General features: G+C 48.4%; 2 protein-coding genes across 2 annotated transcripts in view; one reads left to right on the forward strand and one right to left on the reverse strand.

Annotated features, from left to right (window-relative positions):
- LOC119095105 (prenylcysteine oxidase-like) overlaps positions 1 to 1,172 on the reverse strand; it is a 3,012-nt gene extending 1,840 nt beyond the window's left edge. Inside the window, exons 1-3 of the mRNA XM_037217993.1 lie at positions 1,164 to 1,172; positions 555 to 691; positions 246 to 313 (exon numbers count right to left, since the gene is read on the reverse strand). Of these exons, the coding sequence (XP_037073888.1) occupies positions 246 to 313; positions 555 to 691; positions 1,164 to 1,172 (214 nt within the window). The remainder of the gene's footprint in view (positions 1 to 245; positions 314 to 554; positions 692 to 1,163) is intronic.
- A 5,684-nt stretch (positions 1,173 to 6,856) lies between these two features.
- LOC119095947 (mpv17-like protein) lies at positions 6,857 to 14,048 on the forward strand. Its single transcript, XM_037218806.1, has 6 exons — positions 6,857 to 6,927; positions 11,115 to 11,231; positions 11,610 to 11,710; positions 12,154 to 12,266; positions 12,729 to 12,799; positions 13,546 to 14,048. Exons 2-6 carry the CDS (start codon positions 11,115 to 11,117, stop codon positions 13,699 to 13,701), a joined length of 558 nt encoding a protein of 185 aa, XP_037074701.1. The 5' UTR covers positions 6,857 to 6,927; the 3' UTR covers positions 13,702 to 14,048.
- The last annotated feature ends 2,149 nt before the right edge of the window (positions 14,049 to 16,197 follow it).

The following is a 16,197-nucleotide window of genomic DNA, read 5'->3' on the forward strand; positions in this document are numbered from 1 at the left end:
ATCATGATTTTTGAAACAGCAGAGCGTTACTGACGACAACCAACGAAAAACACGCATGCACCACGACTGACAGAAACACTCGGTGAAAACACGTGCCAGTACGTGCGTATTCGCAAAACATCGTGCGTACGGGCTGCAAGAGAAAAGGAGGCACGCAAGAAGAGTACGTGAGCGCGGGACATTTTTATACGGAAGCGCGGATGCGAGTGACGGTGGCTCCCAACGCAACCGCAAAGAGCACTTACCGAATTTATCAATAAAATCCATCATGTACTTGTTCTTGGTATGTATGATAGAGCCTCCAGACTCGAACCTGGGGCAAAATCGTCATGTGAGTAGTCGATAGCAACGACTAAGTCGTTTCTTAAACTCAACACATTAGAATTTAGAAAATCACGTTGAAAACCCTTATGGCTTAGTGGATAATCCCGGACAAATATCAAATACCAAAAGCCTTCAGTTTCACCAGCGCAAGTCCTCGAACCTCTCATATTCGCAATCTCAGACATAATTTTTACTAATCACTACAGCATTCCAAACCCGACTTCACCGACCAGTGGTCGTTGACCTCCTCCATGTCCAGGCGGCCGCCGATCCTGTTCTGTTCGTACAGCTGAATGTCGGCGTCCTCCTTGAACAGCTGACGGACGAAGTAGGCGGCCGAGGCCGCCGATGCCACCTCCGACGATGCCTGCAGCCACGACAGGGTCACATGGGCACCCTGTCTGGGGATCCCACAGCCATCCCATCCCCAACCACTTCTCTGGTGTGCTGATGTTCTTCAGCAGGGCATTAACAAGCAGAGGGACAGCTCACAGACCTGATGCCATGTGATGGCTTGAGTCTGCCATGTACTCTGTCATATAGTCTGTCATATAGTCTGTCATATGGACATACCAGCTAGACAACCCTATGATGAGCATGTCATGATGAAAAATGTCAGAAAATGTCAGAAAATGTTCTCTGTCATGGGGGTAACCCACTGTTGCGCAGTTTCTATTTGAGACAGCATCCACCAGAGAGACAAGGCTGGATAAAACACAATGGCATTGTGCCATCTGGAATGCTAGGTATGATTTGTAATTACCATGCCTTGATGATGTGCGTGATACTTCAACAAAGGAAAATGACATTGTGAACTCTGGCCTAGTGTGATTACTTGCCTGTGGCATCTACACATTGTATCCACACTTATTGCATCTGTGGCATCCACACACATTAATGCTCAGGCTATAACAAAGGATGATTTCCAGTGGCAGTCAGCCAGTATATGTGGTAAAGAGCAAACACAACTACATTTTCTGAGTATTCCACTTTACTGATTTCACCATGCATTCTGTCCCAACATTGAACAAAGTAAATATAACTTATATGCAGACCAATGAAATGCAATTTTACAAAAACTTCTCATGTTAAACTCCCCTAGGTTTTTCTGAAAAGCGGCCACTGATGAAAGCTGTCATGTAGAGAGCTCTCCCCTGCAATCAATGGGAGGTGATGATCTAGCAGCTATCCTTTTAACATGCATGGAAAAGCCCACAGACATGCAGCAAGCATGAGTCAAATGCATTGATTGTCAATGGTTATGTGGTGCTTAGATCAGATAAAGGGATGCATTATGTTGGCACACTATAGAGCATGAGTAAAATTGCTTGCATCATCAGTCATGTTTCTCACACCAAATTATAGCACAAAACTTAGAATGAACTTACCAACTCTGACAGCTGAGCTGCAGAGGCTGACATAATCAACACACATCCTGCCAGATGTATATCATTCATGATTGAGGCACCTAGAAACACAGCATTTGTAAGTTAAACAAATCAGTGGGTGATGAATGAGTGGTACGGAACTTATGGGCAGTCTTGCCAGCATGGTCAAAACAATGGTAAATAGTTAACCATGATGAATATTCATGATAAATGTACATGAATATATATATATATATATATATGTTCCAGACATAAGTCAAACACTACCCACATTAAGACTCAAAGATTGCAATGATCACAAGGTAATGTCTAGAACCATAACCCTCACTACTCTCCTCAACTTGCTAGCTACATGAGAGTATTGCTAGCTACTTGCTAGCTTCTTGCTATGCTACATGTAATTTTAGCAGAAAATTTCGAAACATTTTTGTTTTCCAAATGTCTTGTCATGTGATGATGCTGAACTGAAGTGATACAACTACAAGTAACATCAGCATCACTCAACTTAGAATCAGATTATTTCCAGCAGAAATTTGCTACACAATAATAAGCATAATATTGCACAAATGCCAAACTTATATTTTGTGCCACACTTACACTTTCATTTCAATTGTAGCATTGCGAGAGCCACTTATCAAACAAATAGTTGTTACAATTGTACCGAACTTGTGGAACGCAACGTCTTTAAGAGCCACGCCACTGCCTCACACTTAAGTAATTCCAAATTCAATTCCTGTTGAAATGACCGCTGATTCCATGCTATGTACCTGTATACGCACACTAAGTGTAGGACTCCGCGGTTATCTGCAATTGTTTAACTACCAAACTAAGCGTCACGTTCAACAACGGATATAAAATGTAAAAGAAACATTCCCCAAAACACCGCAGCCAGAAACGTCTGAGTAGCGCGGCAAAGGGGCCACTACCATATTGAATCCACATCCGGCCGTCGTATAAAAGAATTTGGAGGGAATTCTTGCATCATATCAAAGGAAGCAATCTGAACTCGGGGGGTAAGCTTATATATCTGAGATAAGTTGGTTACAAAACTAACATCTGCATCCGCGCGGCACTCTGGCTATGTGTGTTCTAAAGATACATGGTAAGTTATGTTTATTTTGGGAAGACATATAACCGAAAATTACCTGTTCTGCAAGACGTACGCCTCGACCCAAGGCGAACGGTTTTGCAGAGCCGCGCGCTGCACTCAAGGCGTAGAACAGAGGTCCTAGGCTGCATTTCCGCCAATAAAGATGCGGCACATGAACAGTAGGTGCGGAATGCATGTTTGGCCCTAATGATGCTCAGGCAGTTCTGTAGAAGAACCCATAGACGTAAGAACGGGGGGGGGGGGGGGAGTCCAAGGCGGTCACGACGCACCCACTTTCCGAGACTGCTGAGCATTAGCTGTATGGTGGCGCATGGAGAGAATCGACCTAAAAAATTGTTTTGGTGCCCCAATCTCTGAAATATCCCTCCGCCTATGACAGACAAATGACTGTCGTCATGTGGTGCGTAATTTCACTTTTCCTCGACATTACTTTTATGGCATGGTGTTGAAATATAAACATAAGCAAAGATATGAAAAGTCCTAGGGATCGCAGGGTAATCTTATTTCGGTCGTCGAATGGCCTAATGATATCCGCGATACCACCAATGAAGTCCAGACATGGGCTGAATCAGAAGCGCGGGAATCCCGGAGCGTGCGCGATAAAAGACGTCGGCAACAAAACTGCAGAGACCAGCCGCCGAGCGCCACACAAAGCTCACCGAAAACATATCATGCAGAGGGAAACACTGTTGACCATCCTGGTGACTCATGTAACCCCATTTGTGCTTCCCTTGGCCGGTATTGGCTCTGTGACTTTGCACGGCAAAAGAGAATGTTCAATGTGTTTGATCCATGGACGCTAGAAGCAATATCAGTATAAATTCATCGGCTTCGTCAGCTGAAATTACTCGGCCTGGGCATAGCACTGACCAGACAATTACCAAGCCATATGCGTTTTGTGAATGAGTACCACGAAGCCTGTGACGCGGAATCGCTGTCCACTACTAAACTCTCATGACAGGTCGACTTCCCAAGACAATAATCAAAACCATTCATGGGTATTCCCAAATGTATTTGCCTCCATCAGAGTAAGCTTCGTGATAGTGACGTCATGGAAATTGGATGATTGCCGTTAATGACAATTGATAATGCTCACCATGTGTGTAAATAACTCTTCAAAGTCAGCTGGGTAGGGATGTTGAGCTGAACAATGAAAATCTTGCGCAATTGGCTTCCAAAATTCGCCAACAAACGAATCTTTCCACGGATTCAGTCACTTCCTTTTCAACTTGGGAAGGGGCTGCAATTCAAGATGGTGAGGCTACCCCCCCCCCCCCCAACCAAGCTAAAAATGAAACCAACCCTGAGAATTCCGTAGTTATTAACTCCTAAATTTCACTTCGCACAAAGTGTCTTGCTAAAATAACTATAAAATAAAATAAATAAAATAAGATAATAATAATAATCTTTTGATGGTTTCTGGACGCGGGGCCAGGCAAATATTTACGGGAAAGAGCGCTATGCACCAATTACCGTCGTCATTTTTTCCATGCAATTATTTCGCCAGCGAAACACTTGCCCTCTCTTAATACCCACAATTCGGATTCATTGAATAAGACACGTAGCGCATGTTTATCTCCCGACAACAGATCAACTGAGATGCATGCGACGACGCGTTGACAAGAACGGCCAGACCCCGACTGGACACTCATCACGTCTCGAAGATTGAGGATCACGCAGGGTGCGGGGAAGGAATTTAGAGAATTTGGGGGAGGGGGAAATAGAGGGCGATTATTCCTCCGCTCCACCGTTCCAAGAGGTAACCATAATACCTTCGGCTCGGAACGGGGCGTACCGCCTCGCCCACCAAGAACTCTGGAACGGCGGGTCCCCGTCAGTATCAACTGGTGTTTGTTTATTCGACGGGAGTGGTCACGGCTGACCCTCGCACGACCCCAGCCCATCGCTTCCAGGAGCAGTCACAGGATGTGGGGGGGGGGGGGGAGGGTGGCGAGTCAGCATGTGCAGAGGAAGCATCGATTGCGTTTAGTAGGAGATGGGAGCGCAGTTGTGTTAGAGGAATAATGTCATTTTCCTTTGGAGGGGGGGAAACGTGGAGCACCCCTCCCCCTCCGCTCACGCTTTTCTTGCCTGTGCCGATCCCTCGCATCTTTCTCAGGCGTGCGTTGATTCGTGGGCGCTGAATTCCGATGAAGAGTTTCCATTGGGGTGTGCCTGGCCTAACCCAGCATAATGTCAAACATCAACAGACCCCTGATGGCTCTCGCATCCACCCAATGATGGCTTGAACTGCTGCATACTTGCATACGACTGTTTTCGACTGGTCATTTAACTCTGCAATATTGGAATGCCGGGAGCATCAGTTAAATATTCTAGAAGATTCGGTGTTTACTGAAACTTTTGAAGAAGTAGACAAAAAGCACCTAATGTCCTCAACCAATTAGGAACTGGTATGGTTCACCGTTTTCGGGCTTTCGAGAGATTTTAAAGAAGTAGATAAAAGCACCTAATGTCCTCAATCCAATTAGGAACTGGTATGGTACACGTTTTCGGGCTTTTAGGGAGAGTGGGGCCTATAAGAATTTACAGGCTTATGCTATTTTTAAACAAGAAAATTACGGTAAGTGGAAGAAAGAACAGGGCGGGATGCATAAGGTTTTACGTTTATCTCCGTAGCTTCAAATGTAGGGAGCATTAAGCGGTGTGCTCAAAGCCTCCCATAGTTAACATCGCACAGCGGTAAAATATGTTCTGCAAGTACTGAAGCTTATTCCCGGTTGAAAGCATATGTCTGCATTGGCAACGTATTAAAAATGCAGCATGCAACATGCCTATATAGTGCTGAGCCGGCCGCCGCAGTGGTGTCTGCCCGGGACGCTGAACATCAGGATACTGAGACCGAACCGGCCGCTCGGTTCCAGCTTGCACGCCTTCCAAACACTCCGGCTGCTCCTCAAGAGCCAGACACTGACGTCACTGCGGCAGCCGTCACATACCGGAAAACCACGTGCATGAGAGGCTGTGCGGCGCATAGGCCCGTGTATGCGAGAGCCCCACCAGGCGACCGCTCACGGTTCGTGTTCAGACCCGGCTCGAGCCGCTGGCGCTCCGACAGCGAGCTCTGCTTCTTTCTCTGCGGGCTGTTTACGATGCGTGGCTGTTCTCTGGCGGACTGGGCCTGGATCGCTGCGACCTTGGACGGAGCTACAGCCTGGTCTCGTAGCGGACATACCGCGGCAATAAGGGACGGTCGGCGGACCTGCAGGTCATCCTGAGGGCAGCTGCTCAAGCGCCCTGACCAAACAGGTAAGCCAATACACGAATGCGAAGGTTTGGTTTTGCGTGACCCCTCGGTGATCTAAACACGGGGAGGAAACCGGAGACACCAGCGGGTTGTCGCGACATCGTAGCCCAACGTCCGGTCAGGCATGCACACTGTTTGCTTGGGTCGTAGGTACGCCAAAATGGCTTTGGTAACTACCTGTTACTAGAGAATAGACGATGTGCTCAGAGAGCGTGTTTCGCAAAGAGTAGACCCTCGCAGCCGTTGTTATTGTAGGCATTGGGATACCATTTAAAGCGCAATAGGTTTACACTAGTTATCAATGATGTGTGCAGCAAACCAATGTGATGACTCACTAGCAAACCTTTATCCTTTTTGTGACCTATCTGATAGCATCCTGCACTGCAGTCTTGCTCATGACGACCAGCGATCGTTATCAACATGTGGCTTTATAACACGCCCAGCAGATAACGGTGCTCAAACGTTGATTAATTGCAGACCTTGCCAAAGGCGGCTCTAGACAGTCCTGTCTTCCGCGCAGAACGGCTGGGGAAGTGAGGCATGCTCATATGGGGTCGGCCCACAGCGGCAGTTCGTGCGCTCGCGTACGAAAAACCCACCATCCACCCCGAAACTATATGCGTTACACCCGACTCCGTCGTTCCCGGCGTCAATGTGACCTTTGGCCTTGACTGGGCCAGATTACCGCGATAGTCGGACCGCTGATTACCGTTGTATGTTGCCAGCAGGCGCAGGCGCCCGAGTGCTGCTGGAAAAACAGAGGGCAGGTGCTGTCCTGCGCTTCCCTGCGTTACGCTTTGTGCCGGCGCAAGCTAGTGCTCTGTGTGCGCGTCGCATTGGTAAGTTAAGCTAGTTTTTGGTTGTTTGTGAAATTCACAAGGGTTACATATTACAGGCTATGGCTGTTGGCACGTACGACCTTCATAACATGGTTGTCATATCTTGTCGTAAGGGGCCTGGCCCATCAATATTGCACGCTCTTGTGACAAAAAAAACACACACTAATAAGTTGTTTTAAGACACTTTTGAAAGGAGGAGCTCTGCATTTTCTACGCGCGTAACACTTCTACGGCATGCATTTTCGCGTAGCTTATATCACTTCATGCCATAGCTAAATACGTGTCTGCTCTACGATGCTACATCATGCTCAGGTAAGATCCATTGCCCACAATGTATCGTTTCATGCTGCAATTCTAGATCGACGACACTCGATTAAAAGTGTGTTATTATTGCATGGCGCTGTGAACGGACCGCAGTGACAAAAACGTACTGGCCATAACAGGTGCCAAGGGTCTGCCACTAGTCAGCTGTTGGACCCCCGTTGTAATTTTCCACGGCTCAAGCCAGAGAATCGTTAAATTTGCGCCACGCTTTATGCGTCTCTAATGCGACATGTTGTTCACGCATTGTCGGGTATCAATAAAAGTAGCTCGGAATGCAGAAAAAAAAACAATCACGAAGCGAAATGCCTGAATATGTTATTTGTTATATATTTCCCGCTAGCTTTTTCGTTTTTCGCTGATTTTGATGTGACCAAAGCAGACTGAGCAAACTTTTTTTGGACGTGTTTTCAGTTGCGTGGAGAAGCCACACGAGTTACGGTAGCTGAGGATGGTCCATACTTGAAATATAGCATATTGCTACTGACACGACACAATGTTTATGTCTGCTCGTTTTCACTTGTGGTATCCTTTCATGTTAATATTTGGAGATACTGGACTGCTCCTATTGCTAAAGTTTAGGGTTGCCGGTCGCTTTTAATGCGAGGCCGTCATATTGACAAGTGCCAGTCGTGTGCTAAACCAAATGTCGTAGTTCTATAAGGTACCAGGGCAATCCCAGGAAGGTCAAAGCATTAAGATTTAACTGAGTTGTAAAGGTTGTGCAAGGGATGGACTATGACCATATTCGGCCATGGCCCTCCCTCCATCACTACAGCTCACCCCTATCACTCAAATCATCTGCGCTGTAAGGTAGCCTGCGAAAATGCAACTATCTTAAAGAAGCAATCACATTTTCCGTGCATCCGATACACAAAGGTCGTTTGGTTAGCAACGGACAACGGGCTTGATAAACAGGATAATTCAATAGCAGCGTAATTTGGGAGAGCTGTGCGCACCGGAGCAACATGGTATTGATCGCTCATTAGCATGCGATAGGACGAGCAACACTGCCTTAACAGCACACGGTAGGACGGGCAACGCTTGTCTTAATGGCATGCGATAGAACGGGCAGTACTGTCTTACATGTACATGTAACAAATGAAGCTTTCTTTTTACTGATGCTACCATTAGCTCATTCGTTTGTGGTAGTATATTGCCAGTATTCGACAAATGCCAAGCAATTAATAGCAGGCTATGCTAACTGGACGAACAGCATGATGATATATGTAAAGGAAAAAAATACATTCATATATAATACGCTATACTCATGATAGAATGAATGAGTCCAGAAAACATCATATACTTCAGCCATGGACTTCATTCAGCACACGTATATAACGCAAAAATTCAATTCAAATAATAAATGTAAGGCAGAAGAACATTTCAACAAGTATCATACAGTGCTCTCGGGCCTATCATAACGAGCGACTCTTATGGAGGTAAATTGCACTACTAGAAGGCGTCACTTGAGACAGGCTTCAAAAGGTCTCCAAGAGGAAGTCATGGTGTTCAGCGTTGGCTTGACGTGTCTTAGCTGACTTGGTTCGGTGGTTTGTAACTCAGCTAGATCTTAACTTGTCTGCAGGACGGATATTTTAAATGAGTTTGGGTCGTCGACTTTCGTATGGTGTGAGTTAGTGAAGCGGTCGCCAAATGCAGTGTTTTGGTTTTGTTGTTACAGTTCGGATTTGCGCGCTTGATTGTTTCCCAACGTTACGTTTTGCCCTGCCCATGTAGGTTTTTTTGTATGGCACCTTCCTACCAACGCTGCTATAAGGAACTGCATGACCTTTTCCCTACTAAGAAGGGTGGTGGGTCAAGTGCTCAGATGGTCAGGTACACAGCTAATGTTTTACCGCTCTTCCAGGCAATGCGTGGTGGTAACCCTGACGCCGTACTTACTGGGGACACCTTCTTCGACAGCGAATCACCCGCGAACGGAAAACCGATAAAAGAGTCGCGTTCATGGTTTTGTTTCGTGAATGTGTCGATGTCTGCGGAAGTCCTCCGGAGTGTGTTTTGATTAGATATCTACTCAGTTGAATCATCCTATGTGGATATCCATTTGATTGCAATAGATATCCCATTTTGGTCAATCCCTGGATCTTCAGCTGCTCCGTCGGAGGCAGGCGCTGCGCCCTCAACAGCTGTGCGTGAGGAACTGCCCTTTTGGTTTTCATAGGGGTAGGGCTGATGTGAACGGCAAGACGACCGGTGACGTCACAGCTATGTAGGGCACAGCGCCTGCCTCCGGCGGAGCAGCTGCGATACGGGGACTTACCAAAATAGAACACGCATTCAAAGCAAAGGCGTAGCCACATAAAATAATTCGACACAGCAAATGTTTGCTCAAAATATACTCCAGACGACCTGCGCTGGCATCAGCGCGCCCACAACACAAACAATGGGCGCCGCATACATCTTTCTTCTTTCGTCGTCAGCAATTACAGTGTCAAAGTTACCACTACGCGTTTCCTGGAAGAGAGGTAAAACATTAGCTGCGTACCTGATCACCTCAGCACTCGACTCACCACCATGCCCAGCTGGGAAAAGGCCATGCAATTTCTGCAACAACCAAAAGGGTCGTGTGTCTCATCACCTGGCAACTATGCAAAACTCCCTCAAACACGTACACTGACCAGATAAAATGTAGCGTCCAGAAGTTTTTAACGGGCACATCCGAATTGCCAAAAAAGAGTGAATAAATTCAAATACGAGACCTTAAGCCCACACTGAGCACCATGACTTTCTCTGGGAGCCTGCCGAGGCCTGTCCCATATGACGCTGTCTGTAAATGCAATTTATTTCTAAAAGAGCTGCTCGACATACTGCAGCCCGAAAACGGAGTGCGATATTTTCTTATGTTCTACTGATTGGCGTTTGTGATTGCAGTTGAATGTTTGTTTCGTGTGTATGCTTTGAGGAACGCGTACGTCTGAAACATATTTGGGCGGTTTTGTTTTACTCACGGATGATTATGATTTAGGCTTTGGGGTGCACCGACTAAGTTGGTTATATGGCGCCCATAACCTACTTTTATCTAACAGATGCGTGAAAAAGCGAGGAGATAGGGCTACGTCCGATATATGACATGGAATTGTATGTCTCCAAGATAACTAAAAATGTGGTCGTCATTTACTTAACTAGAGTCGTCTCCCAACATAGCATGGAGCGTTTGGAGCACGGACCCCGATCCAAAATGGCACATCGTTCCGATGCGAGGTGGGCACAATCTATCAGGACATGTCGTGCGGTGTGTAATGATACCTGCAGCGAGGACATCGCGGGTGGTCTTCCCCACTAACAGGCATCGGTGAGTTACGTATGTGTATCCTATTCCCAGGCGGCATGGCGTCACTTCCTCCCGCCTCACCTTACGACAGCTGGACGCCCATGATCCCAACCGGGGCTTTATCTCTTTCAGTCTATTAGCAGCACACGCATCCCAGTTCGCTTGCCACTGCTGTTTTACTAATTCATATTATTATGAGCACAAGAGTATTCTCACCTTCCTCTGAATAAATACTTCAAAAACCGCAACATAACAGACCCAGGAGACATGACAAGAAACTCGCCCATTCTGTTGTCCGGGCCGTATCAAAATAAGTAGGGATACAGCAGTTGACGATCGTGGTACAACCGTGTCCGCCGGTGTGGTGAGAGCGCCCGGTGTGACGAGAACGCCCGGTGTGACGAGAACGCCTGGTGTGACGAGAACGCTCGGTGTGGTGAGAATGCCCTGTATGACGAGAACGCCCGGTGTAACGAGAACGTTTGGTGTGACGAGAACGCCCGTGTGATGAGGGCGCGCGGGGCGGTGAGTCTATGCAAAAAATTAACTTCATACGTCTCTGGCGTCACAGATGGCCTTCATCCGAAGAGTTTTCCAGCAGCGGCCGTTGCTTGGCAACGCTCTCGCTTACGGCACGCTCTTCGTGGGCGCAGAGCTCACCCAGCAAACTATCCTGCGTCGAGTGCTAGTAGGTATTGTGATGTCATTTGACGTATCAGTTTCAACAAGATACGGTGCACAGGCTCCGTCCATCAACGGTTAGCAAGGCAAAGTGAGACGCTTCTGTCGAGATCGAACGCGTTCAAGTCACCAACGAATGTTCCACAAAGGGTGAATGGATAAAGTAGATATAGCTCGCTGCGCTGATTTGGCTACTGCAGTTTCGCTACATACACAACACAGGTATCGTAATCCTTGGTCAGGGATCAATTGCTGTAAAAAAAAAAACTGCGCAGCTGGTGGCGACGGCAGGCAAAACTAAGGCCGGCGCATCTTGAGCACGTCTGTGCGATGGGAAGACGTCATTACTCAGCTCAGTGCAGCCCCCCCCCCCCCCCCATTTCAGAGGGAAGACAAGACTCAGCCGCCGGCTCCCTACGACACGGCCACACTGGGCAGATATGCTCTGCTTGGCTACACGATCAACCCCACCATCCTGTACTTCTGGTAAGGCATCACTGCTGACAGCTGCAACCAGCGGCGCTTCCACATCGCGAGTCCACGAGCCTAAAAGAAAAACGAAACATGACGAACGCTTTCACTTGCTCGTCTTTTCTACTGAGGAAGTCATTGCATAGCTTATACACCGGCCATTCAGAGATATTGATGCAATTTTCAGCTAAATGTCAGCCGTGATGTTTGTCTGCTTTTGTCCCTGTGCAGTAACGCGAATCGTATCACAAAGCAAGTGTAATGTTAAGTTGTAACTCGGCAAAGGCCACACGATCTTCGCTGCAGCAGAGTGACGCAGAGTGACGCAGGGTGACGCGATGTGACGTGCGTGCGACTCGCGTTACACTGAGCCGCCCGCACAAGACACACGCGCATCCATGACACACGCGCATGGCCTCCAGTAATCGACTTCCGGCCTTTCTGCTGGTTTTCGACAGGTATAAGTGGCTGGACAAGCGGTTCGTCGGCACCTCCATGGCTGTCGTTGGCAAGAAGCTAGTATTGGACCTGGGAGTCATAGGACCCATCAACATCTTCGTCTTTTTCACCGGTACGAAGTGAAACATCAGAGCCCGCAGAATGCCTGTGACCCAGTTTGAAACCACACAACAGAAAAATGCAATTCAACGGAGGTTCTTCGTGCCGGTAAACTGGCTTGCGGCTGTATCTAGCGCCAATCAATTTTGCTTTGTCGACGGTTGCACAAAATTGTCTCGTGTTTGTACACGCAAGCCGTAAAGCTAAGGGTCAGGGAGACACCATGTTTTTTACTGCCCATGAAGTGCTCGGAGGGCTCTAGCACGGCGATTGGTGCCGTAAGATCCGTAGACTTCCACATCGCATTCCCCGAGGGTTGTGTATTTTGTATCTTCGTTCTGTTTCATACGCTTGCAGTGATGAAATGATAAACCGTTACGATATCGTTGTGAAATGCGTGCAGTGTGACGCACTCCGCTTTCTCGCCAGCACACTTGTTCAGTTGTTGTTTGAATAACTTGCTCTTGCCTTGCAGCCATGGCCCTGATGGAGAGGAGGGAGGATATATTTGCTGAGCACAAAGACAAATACATAGGAACATGCCTGGTAAGCGTCTGCTTCCCTTCAGTCCAAGGTGTCACCAGGGGTTGACAACTGGGGAAACGATGACCTGGGGAGGGGCAAATGGGCGGCCTGGGGGTCAAACCGCTGAGACAAAAGAACCGCTGCTGCCGCCAAGGCGCCGCGTATTCCTCGGGGGCCAAAGCTCTCCCCGCTCCCCCTCCCCCCACCCCAATGACGACAATTTTGCCTAAAACAGTTGCATCGATGTCTCGCTGAAATGTATGCCCCGTTGTTCGTGCAAAAGATTAGTAATAACGTGCACATACGGCGGCGCAGCCAAGAGGGGCTCTTTGACCCATCCCCCTCCCCTCTTCAGGTGGTGGGGTGCCACTACTTTTTGGTAGTTAAGGCCGCAATCGGGTCATAGAGTTCATAGAAACGATACCCGTGGCATCAAGATAAGATCCCGAGCCTAAAATAAAACCAAGTTCGAAACGCAAGACCCAAAGCTGCGAAGGGGTCCCCTGACTGAAGGATCCCCATGACCCGAGCAGGCCTTCTCCGGGTGAAATCCTGGTCACGTGACCACGCAAATGTACCGAGCTAAACTATTTTCATCCCATTTAAGTGTCCGCAGATGGACTATTCGGCAAGCGAGCGCCAGTTGTTAGCACGCTATTATCTCGAATATGTCATAGAGCGTTCATGTGTTCCGATTTTGAAGAGCGCCCTCTGACGTCACCCCGGCGTCCTCTGACGTTACCCCGTCGGCGCCGTCTGCTTTTCAGAAACAAGTGTACTTCTGGCTGCCGGCCCAGGCCGCCAACTTTTTCCTCTTGCCCAACCGCTTCCGGGTGCTGTACGTGGGTGCTTGCTCATTCCTCTGGCTGAACCTGCTCTGCTGGATCAAGCGCAGCCCGGTGGAGGGGGCGAAGCAGGACTGACGACAGCTCGCGAGCGGCTGGTAGTCGCTGCGGGCGAGTGGCGCACCGTTTGGAATCGCTGTGGCGAACCATATGTGATTTGGTGGCCAACCATATGGGATTGCTATGCTGCACCAAAGCGAGCCCATCAGGGGCAACTGGGCGCCCGCGTCGAGGCTATCTAGAGGGATCAGTGCAATCTGTGTAATTCATGCGAAACGTCTACACACAGTGCTTTCGCGGTGTGGGTTTGCATTGATACGTGTGCGTCTTATGCGATAGGGTATTTTAGAAGGGTATTCGATATCCCGTGTACATGGTCCATGGATTCGTATTGGTGCCTTCATGTGTTACGAATACAAATACATATACGCACTTTTCCCTTCCCTTACAGGAATGAAAGCTGCGGGTTGTGGCGTGGCCAAGAGGGAAGGCTCTGGGGCCATTGCGTGCCGTGGAATTGGCGGAGACTCCTCGGCCAAAGATCGCAGCACTTTTTGACAGCGTAAAATGTCCTGCGGACTTCCCAAATATGAAGGGTTCCGTAGGTGTAAAAAAAGGACCAGAGGGCTCAAAAATCCTCCCAACTAAAAAAAAACAACACAAAAGCATCGGAGAAGCTTTAGGGACTAACAAGGTGGTCCCTGTGACCCACTTTGCTTCCTTGCTAGCGAAGTCCTGGGTACCCTGCTGGGCGTGACTGAAATTATGATCCGCCCGCCTGCGTAACCAGGGCGATCTGAGCGCCTTTGGTGGCTAGGTAACAAACCATCTCCGTCGGATTGTGTTTGAGTGAGACAGCAAATGTGGATCTCCTTGTGGTTGTGACTAAGTGTCTGAAGAAGAGAACATCGTTCTAAGCCGGTGTGTGGCCCACCAAAGTGTATCATTACAGCAGACTTAAGTGAACACATCAATGAAATGGGCCAGAGATAGGGCGTGATCGATGTTCACACAAGGAATGGATCGCTACAGGTCACTGCCTGTAGCGATCCCATGAGTTTTACCTGTATGCTTTGATTAAGAAACATAACCAACTCCAGCTCGGACTCTATCGGACGTAAAATGAACTACTAGATACTATTTACACCAGGGAGATACTACAGTTCATGCCAAAAAGCCACTTCATATTCCCTTTAGCAGTACACACAACTTCTACCACCGACGTCTCCTTTCGCAAAATCAGACGAGTTCACATGGAAAAGTGCGTATATCGCTGTGCAAGCCAAAGGTTGCCGCGTTTATTCGGTAGTCAACAATCAAACTATAGGCTTCCTTTTGGACACAACGGATGCAGCTTAAGATTGCTCGCAGGTGACTCACTCACTGCTGATCAAACGAATGTTCACTGGAAGTGGTGCGGCGTAAAACTAGTAGTCAAAACGCTGTGAAACCAGTCCTGTCACGCAACGCACAGCAACGCAGTCGAAAAACTCACACGGCGATACGAACTTGCGGCCAAAATATCACAGCTTGGTTTGCGCATGAGCGCTGTTACAGAGTCGCAAATTCACAACTAGTCGTCCTCCATTCAGCCCCATTTTTGCGGACCGTCGCTATCTCTGCATGGATGCTTTCGTTATGGTTTAAATGACAGCGTGACAGTCCTCCCTGCGGTGGCACCCCAGCAAGGGGCACGTCGCATGGAGCGAAAAAACTTCAAACATACCCTCACGATCTATCTGGTTGGAGCTAAAACAGCTACGATAGGGTATTCTGATGTGGTATAGATGAAGTGTGGACACTGACTTCGGAAACCGGGATGCCCCAGATGTAAAATTCGTGCACTGCAGTGGCGCCTTCCTTCAGTCGAAGCCTTCCCTCGTCGACGTGACGTCACACCCACCGTTCGTCTTCAGGACGCGCTGGGCCGGTATGTAATGGAAGACCCCGCCCACACGGTGGCAGATCGTCACTGTCACCTGGTCCTCGCCCTCGCTACCAGAGCTTTCGACACTGTCCGCTCGGCGACGCTGCGGTCGAAGTTGCGGCTCTGACTTGAACGGCACGTAGTTCCAGTCCCTGCGAACGAAAGCAAGGCAGTCTAACTCGACTACGACGGCTAAATAAGCTTAGTTTGGTTGCAGCTGACTTACTGAAAAGAGGAACTTGAGAGGCATGTGTGTAACGAAACTAACAAGGCAACTGCAAGACTAACAAGGCCCGACTAGCCATTACACTTGACGTGATCCAAACTCAGTAACTAATCGCAAAGCTAACAAGTCGCGATCAAACGGTCGCTATTTTCAAAATTTCATCTACACATGGCACACGAAGTCCGTTTTAAAGAGAACTCCTCGCCGTTGATTACATACCACAGTGGTATCCAATAGTTTTGAGTACTGACGCAGCAGCTGAGACCCGCAGACTTACACGGCGGTACACGACTGCTCACGCTTGGCTCACGCTCACCTGAACATGTCGAACCGCTTGAGAAGGTGCTCCGCGTGTGCCTGCTCCCGCCCTCTCTCCTCTCCCGCCGGTGTCATGTCTAGGCTCGGGTCATAGCTGTCCACG

Source organism: Pollicipes pollicipes, unplaced genomic scaffold (genome assembly GCF_011947565.3).
Source record: "Pollicipes pollicipes isolate AB1234 unplaced genomic scaffold, Ppol_2.1 Scaffold_4219;HRSCAF=4965_pilon_pilon_pilon, whole genome shotgun sequence".
Lineage (NCBI taxonomy): Eukaryota > Metazoa > Arthropoda > Thecostraca > Pollicipedomorpha > Pollicipedidae > Pollicipes > Pollicipes pollicipes.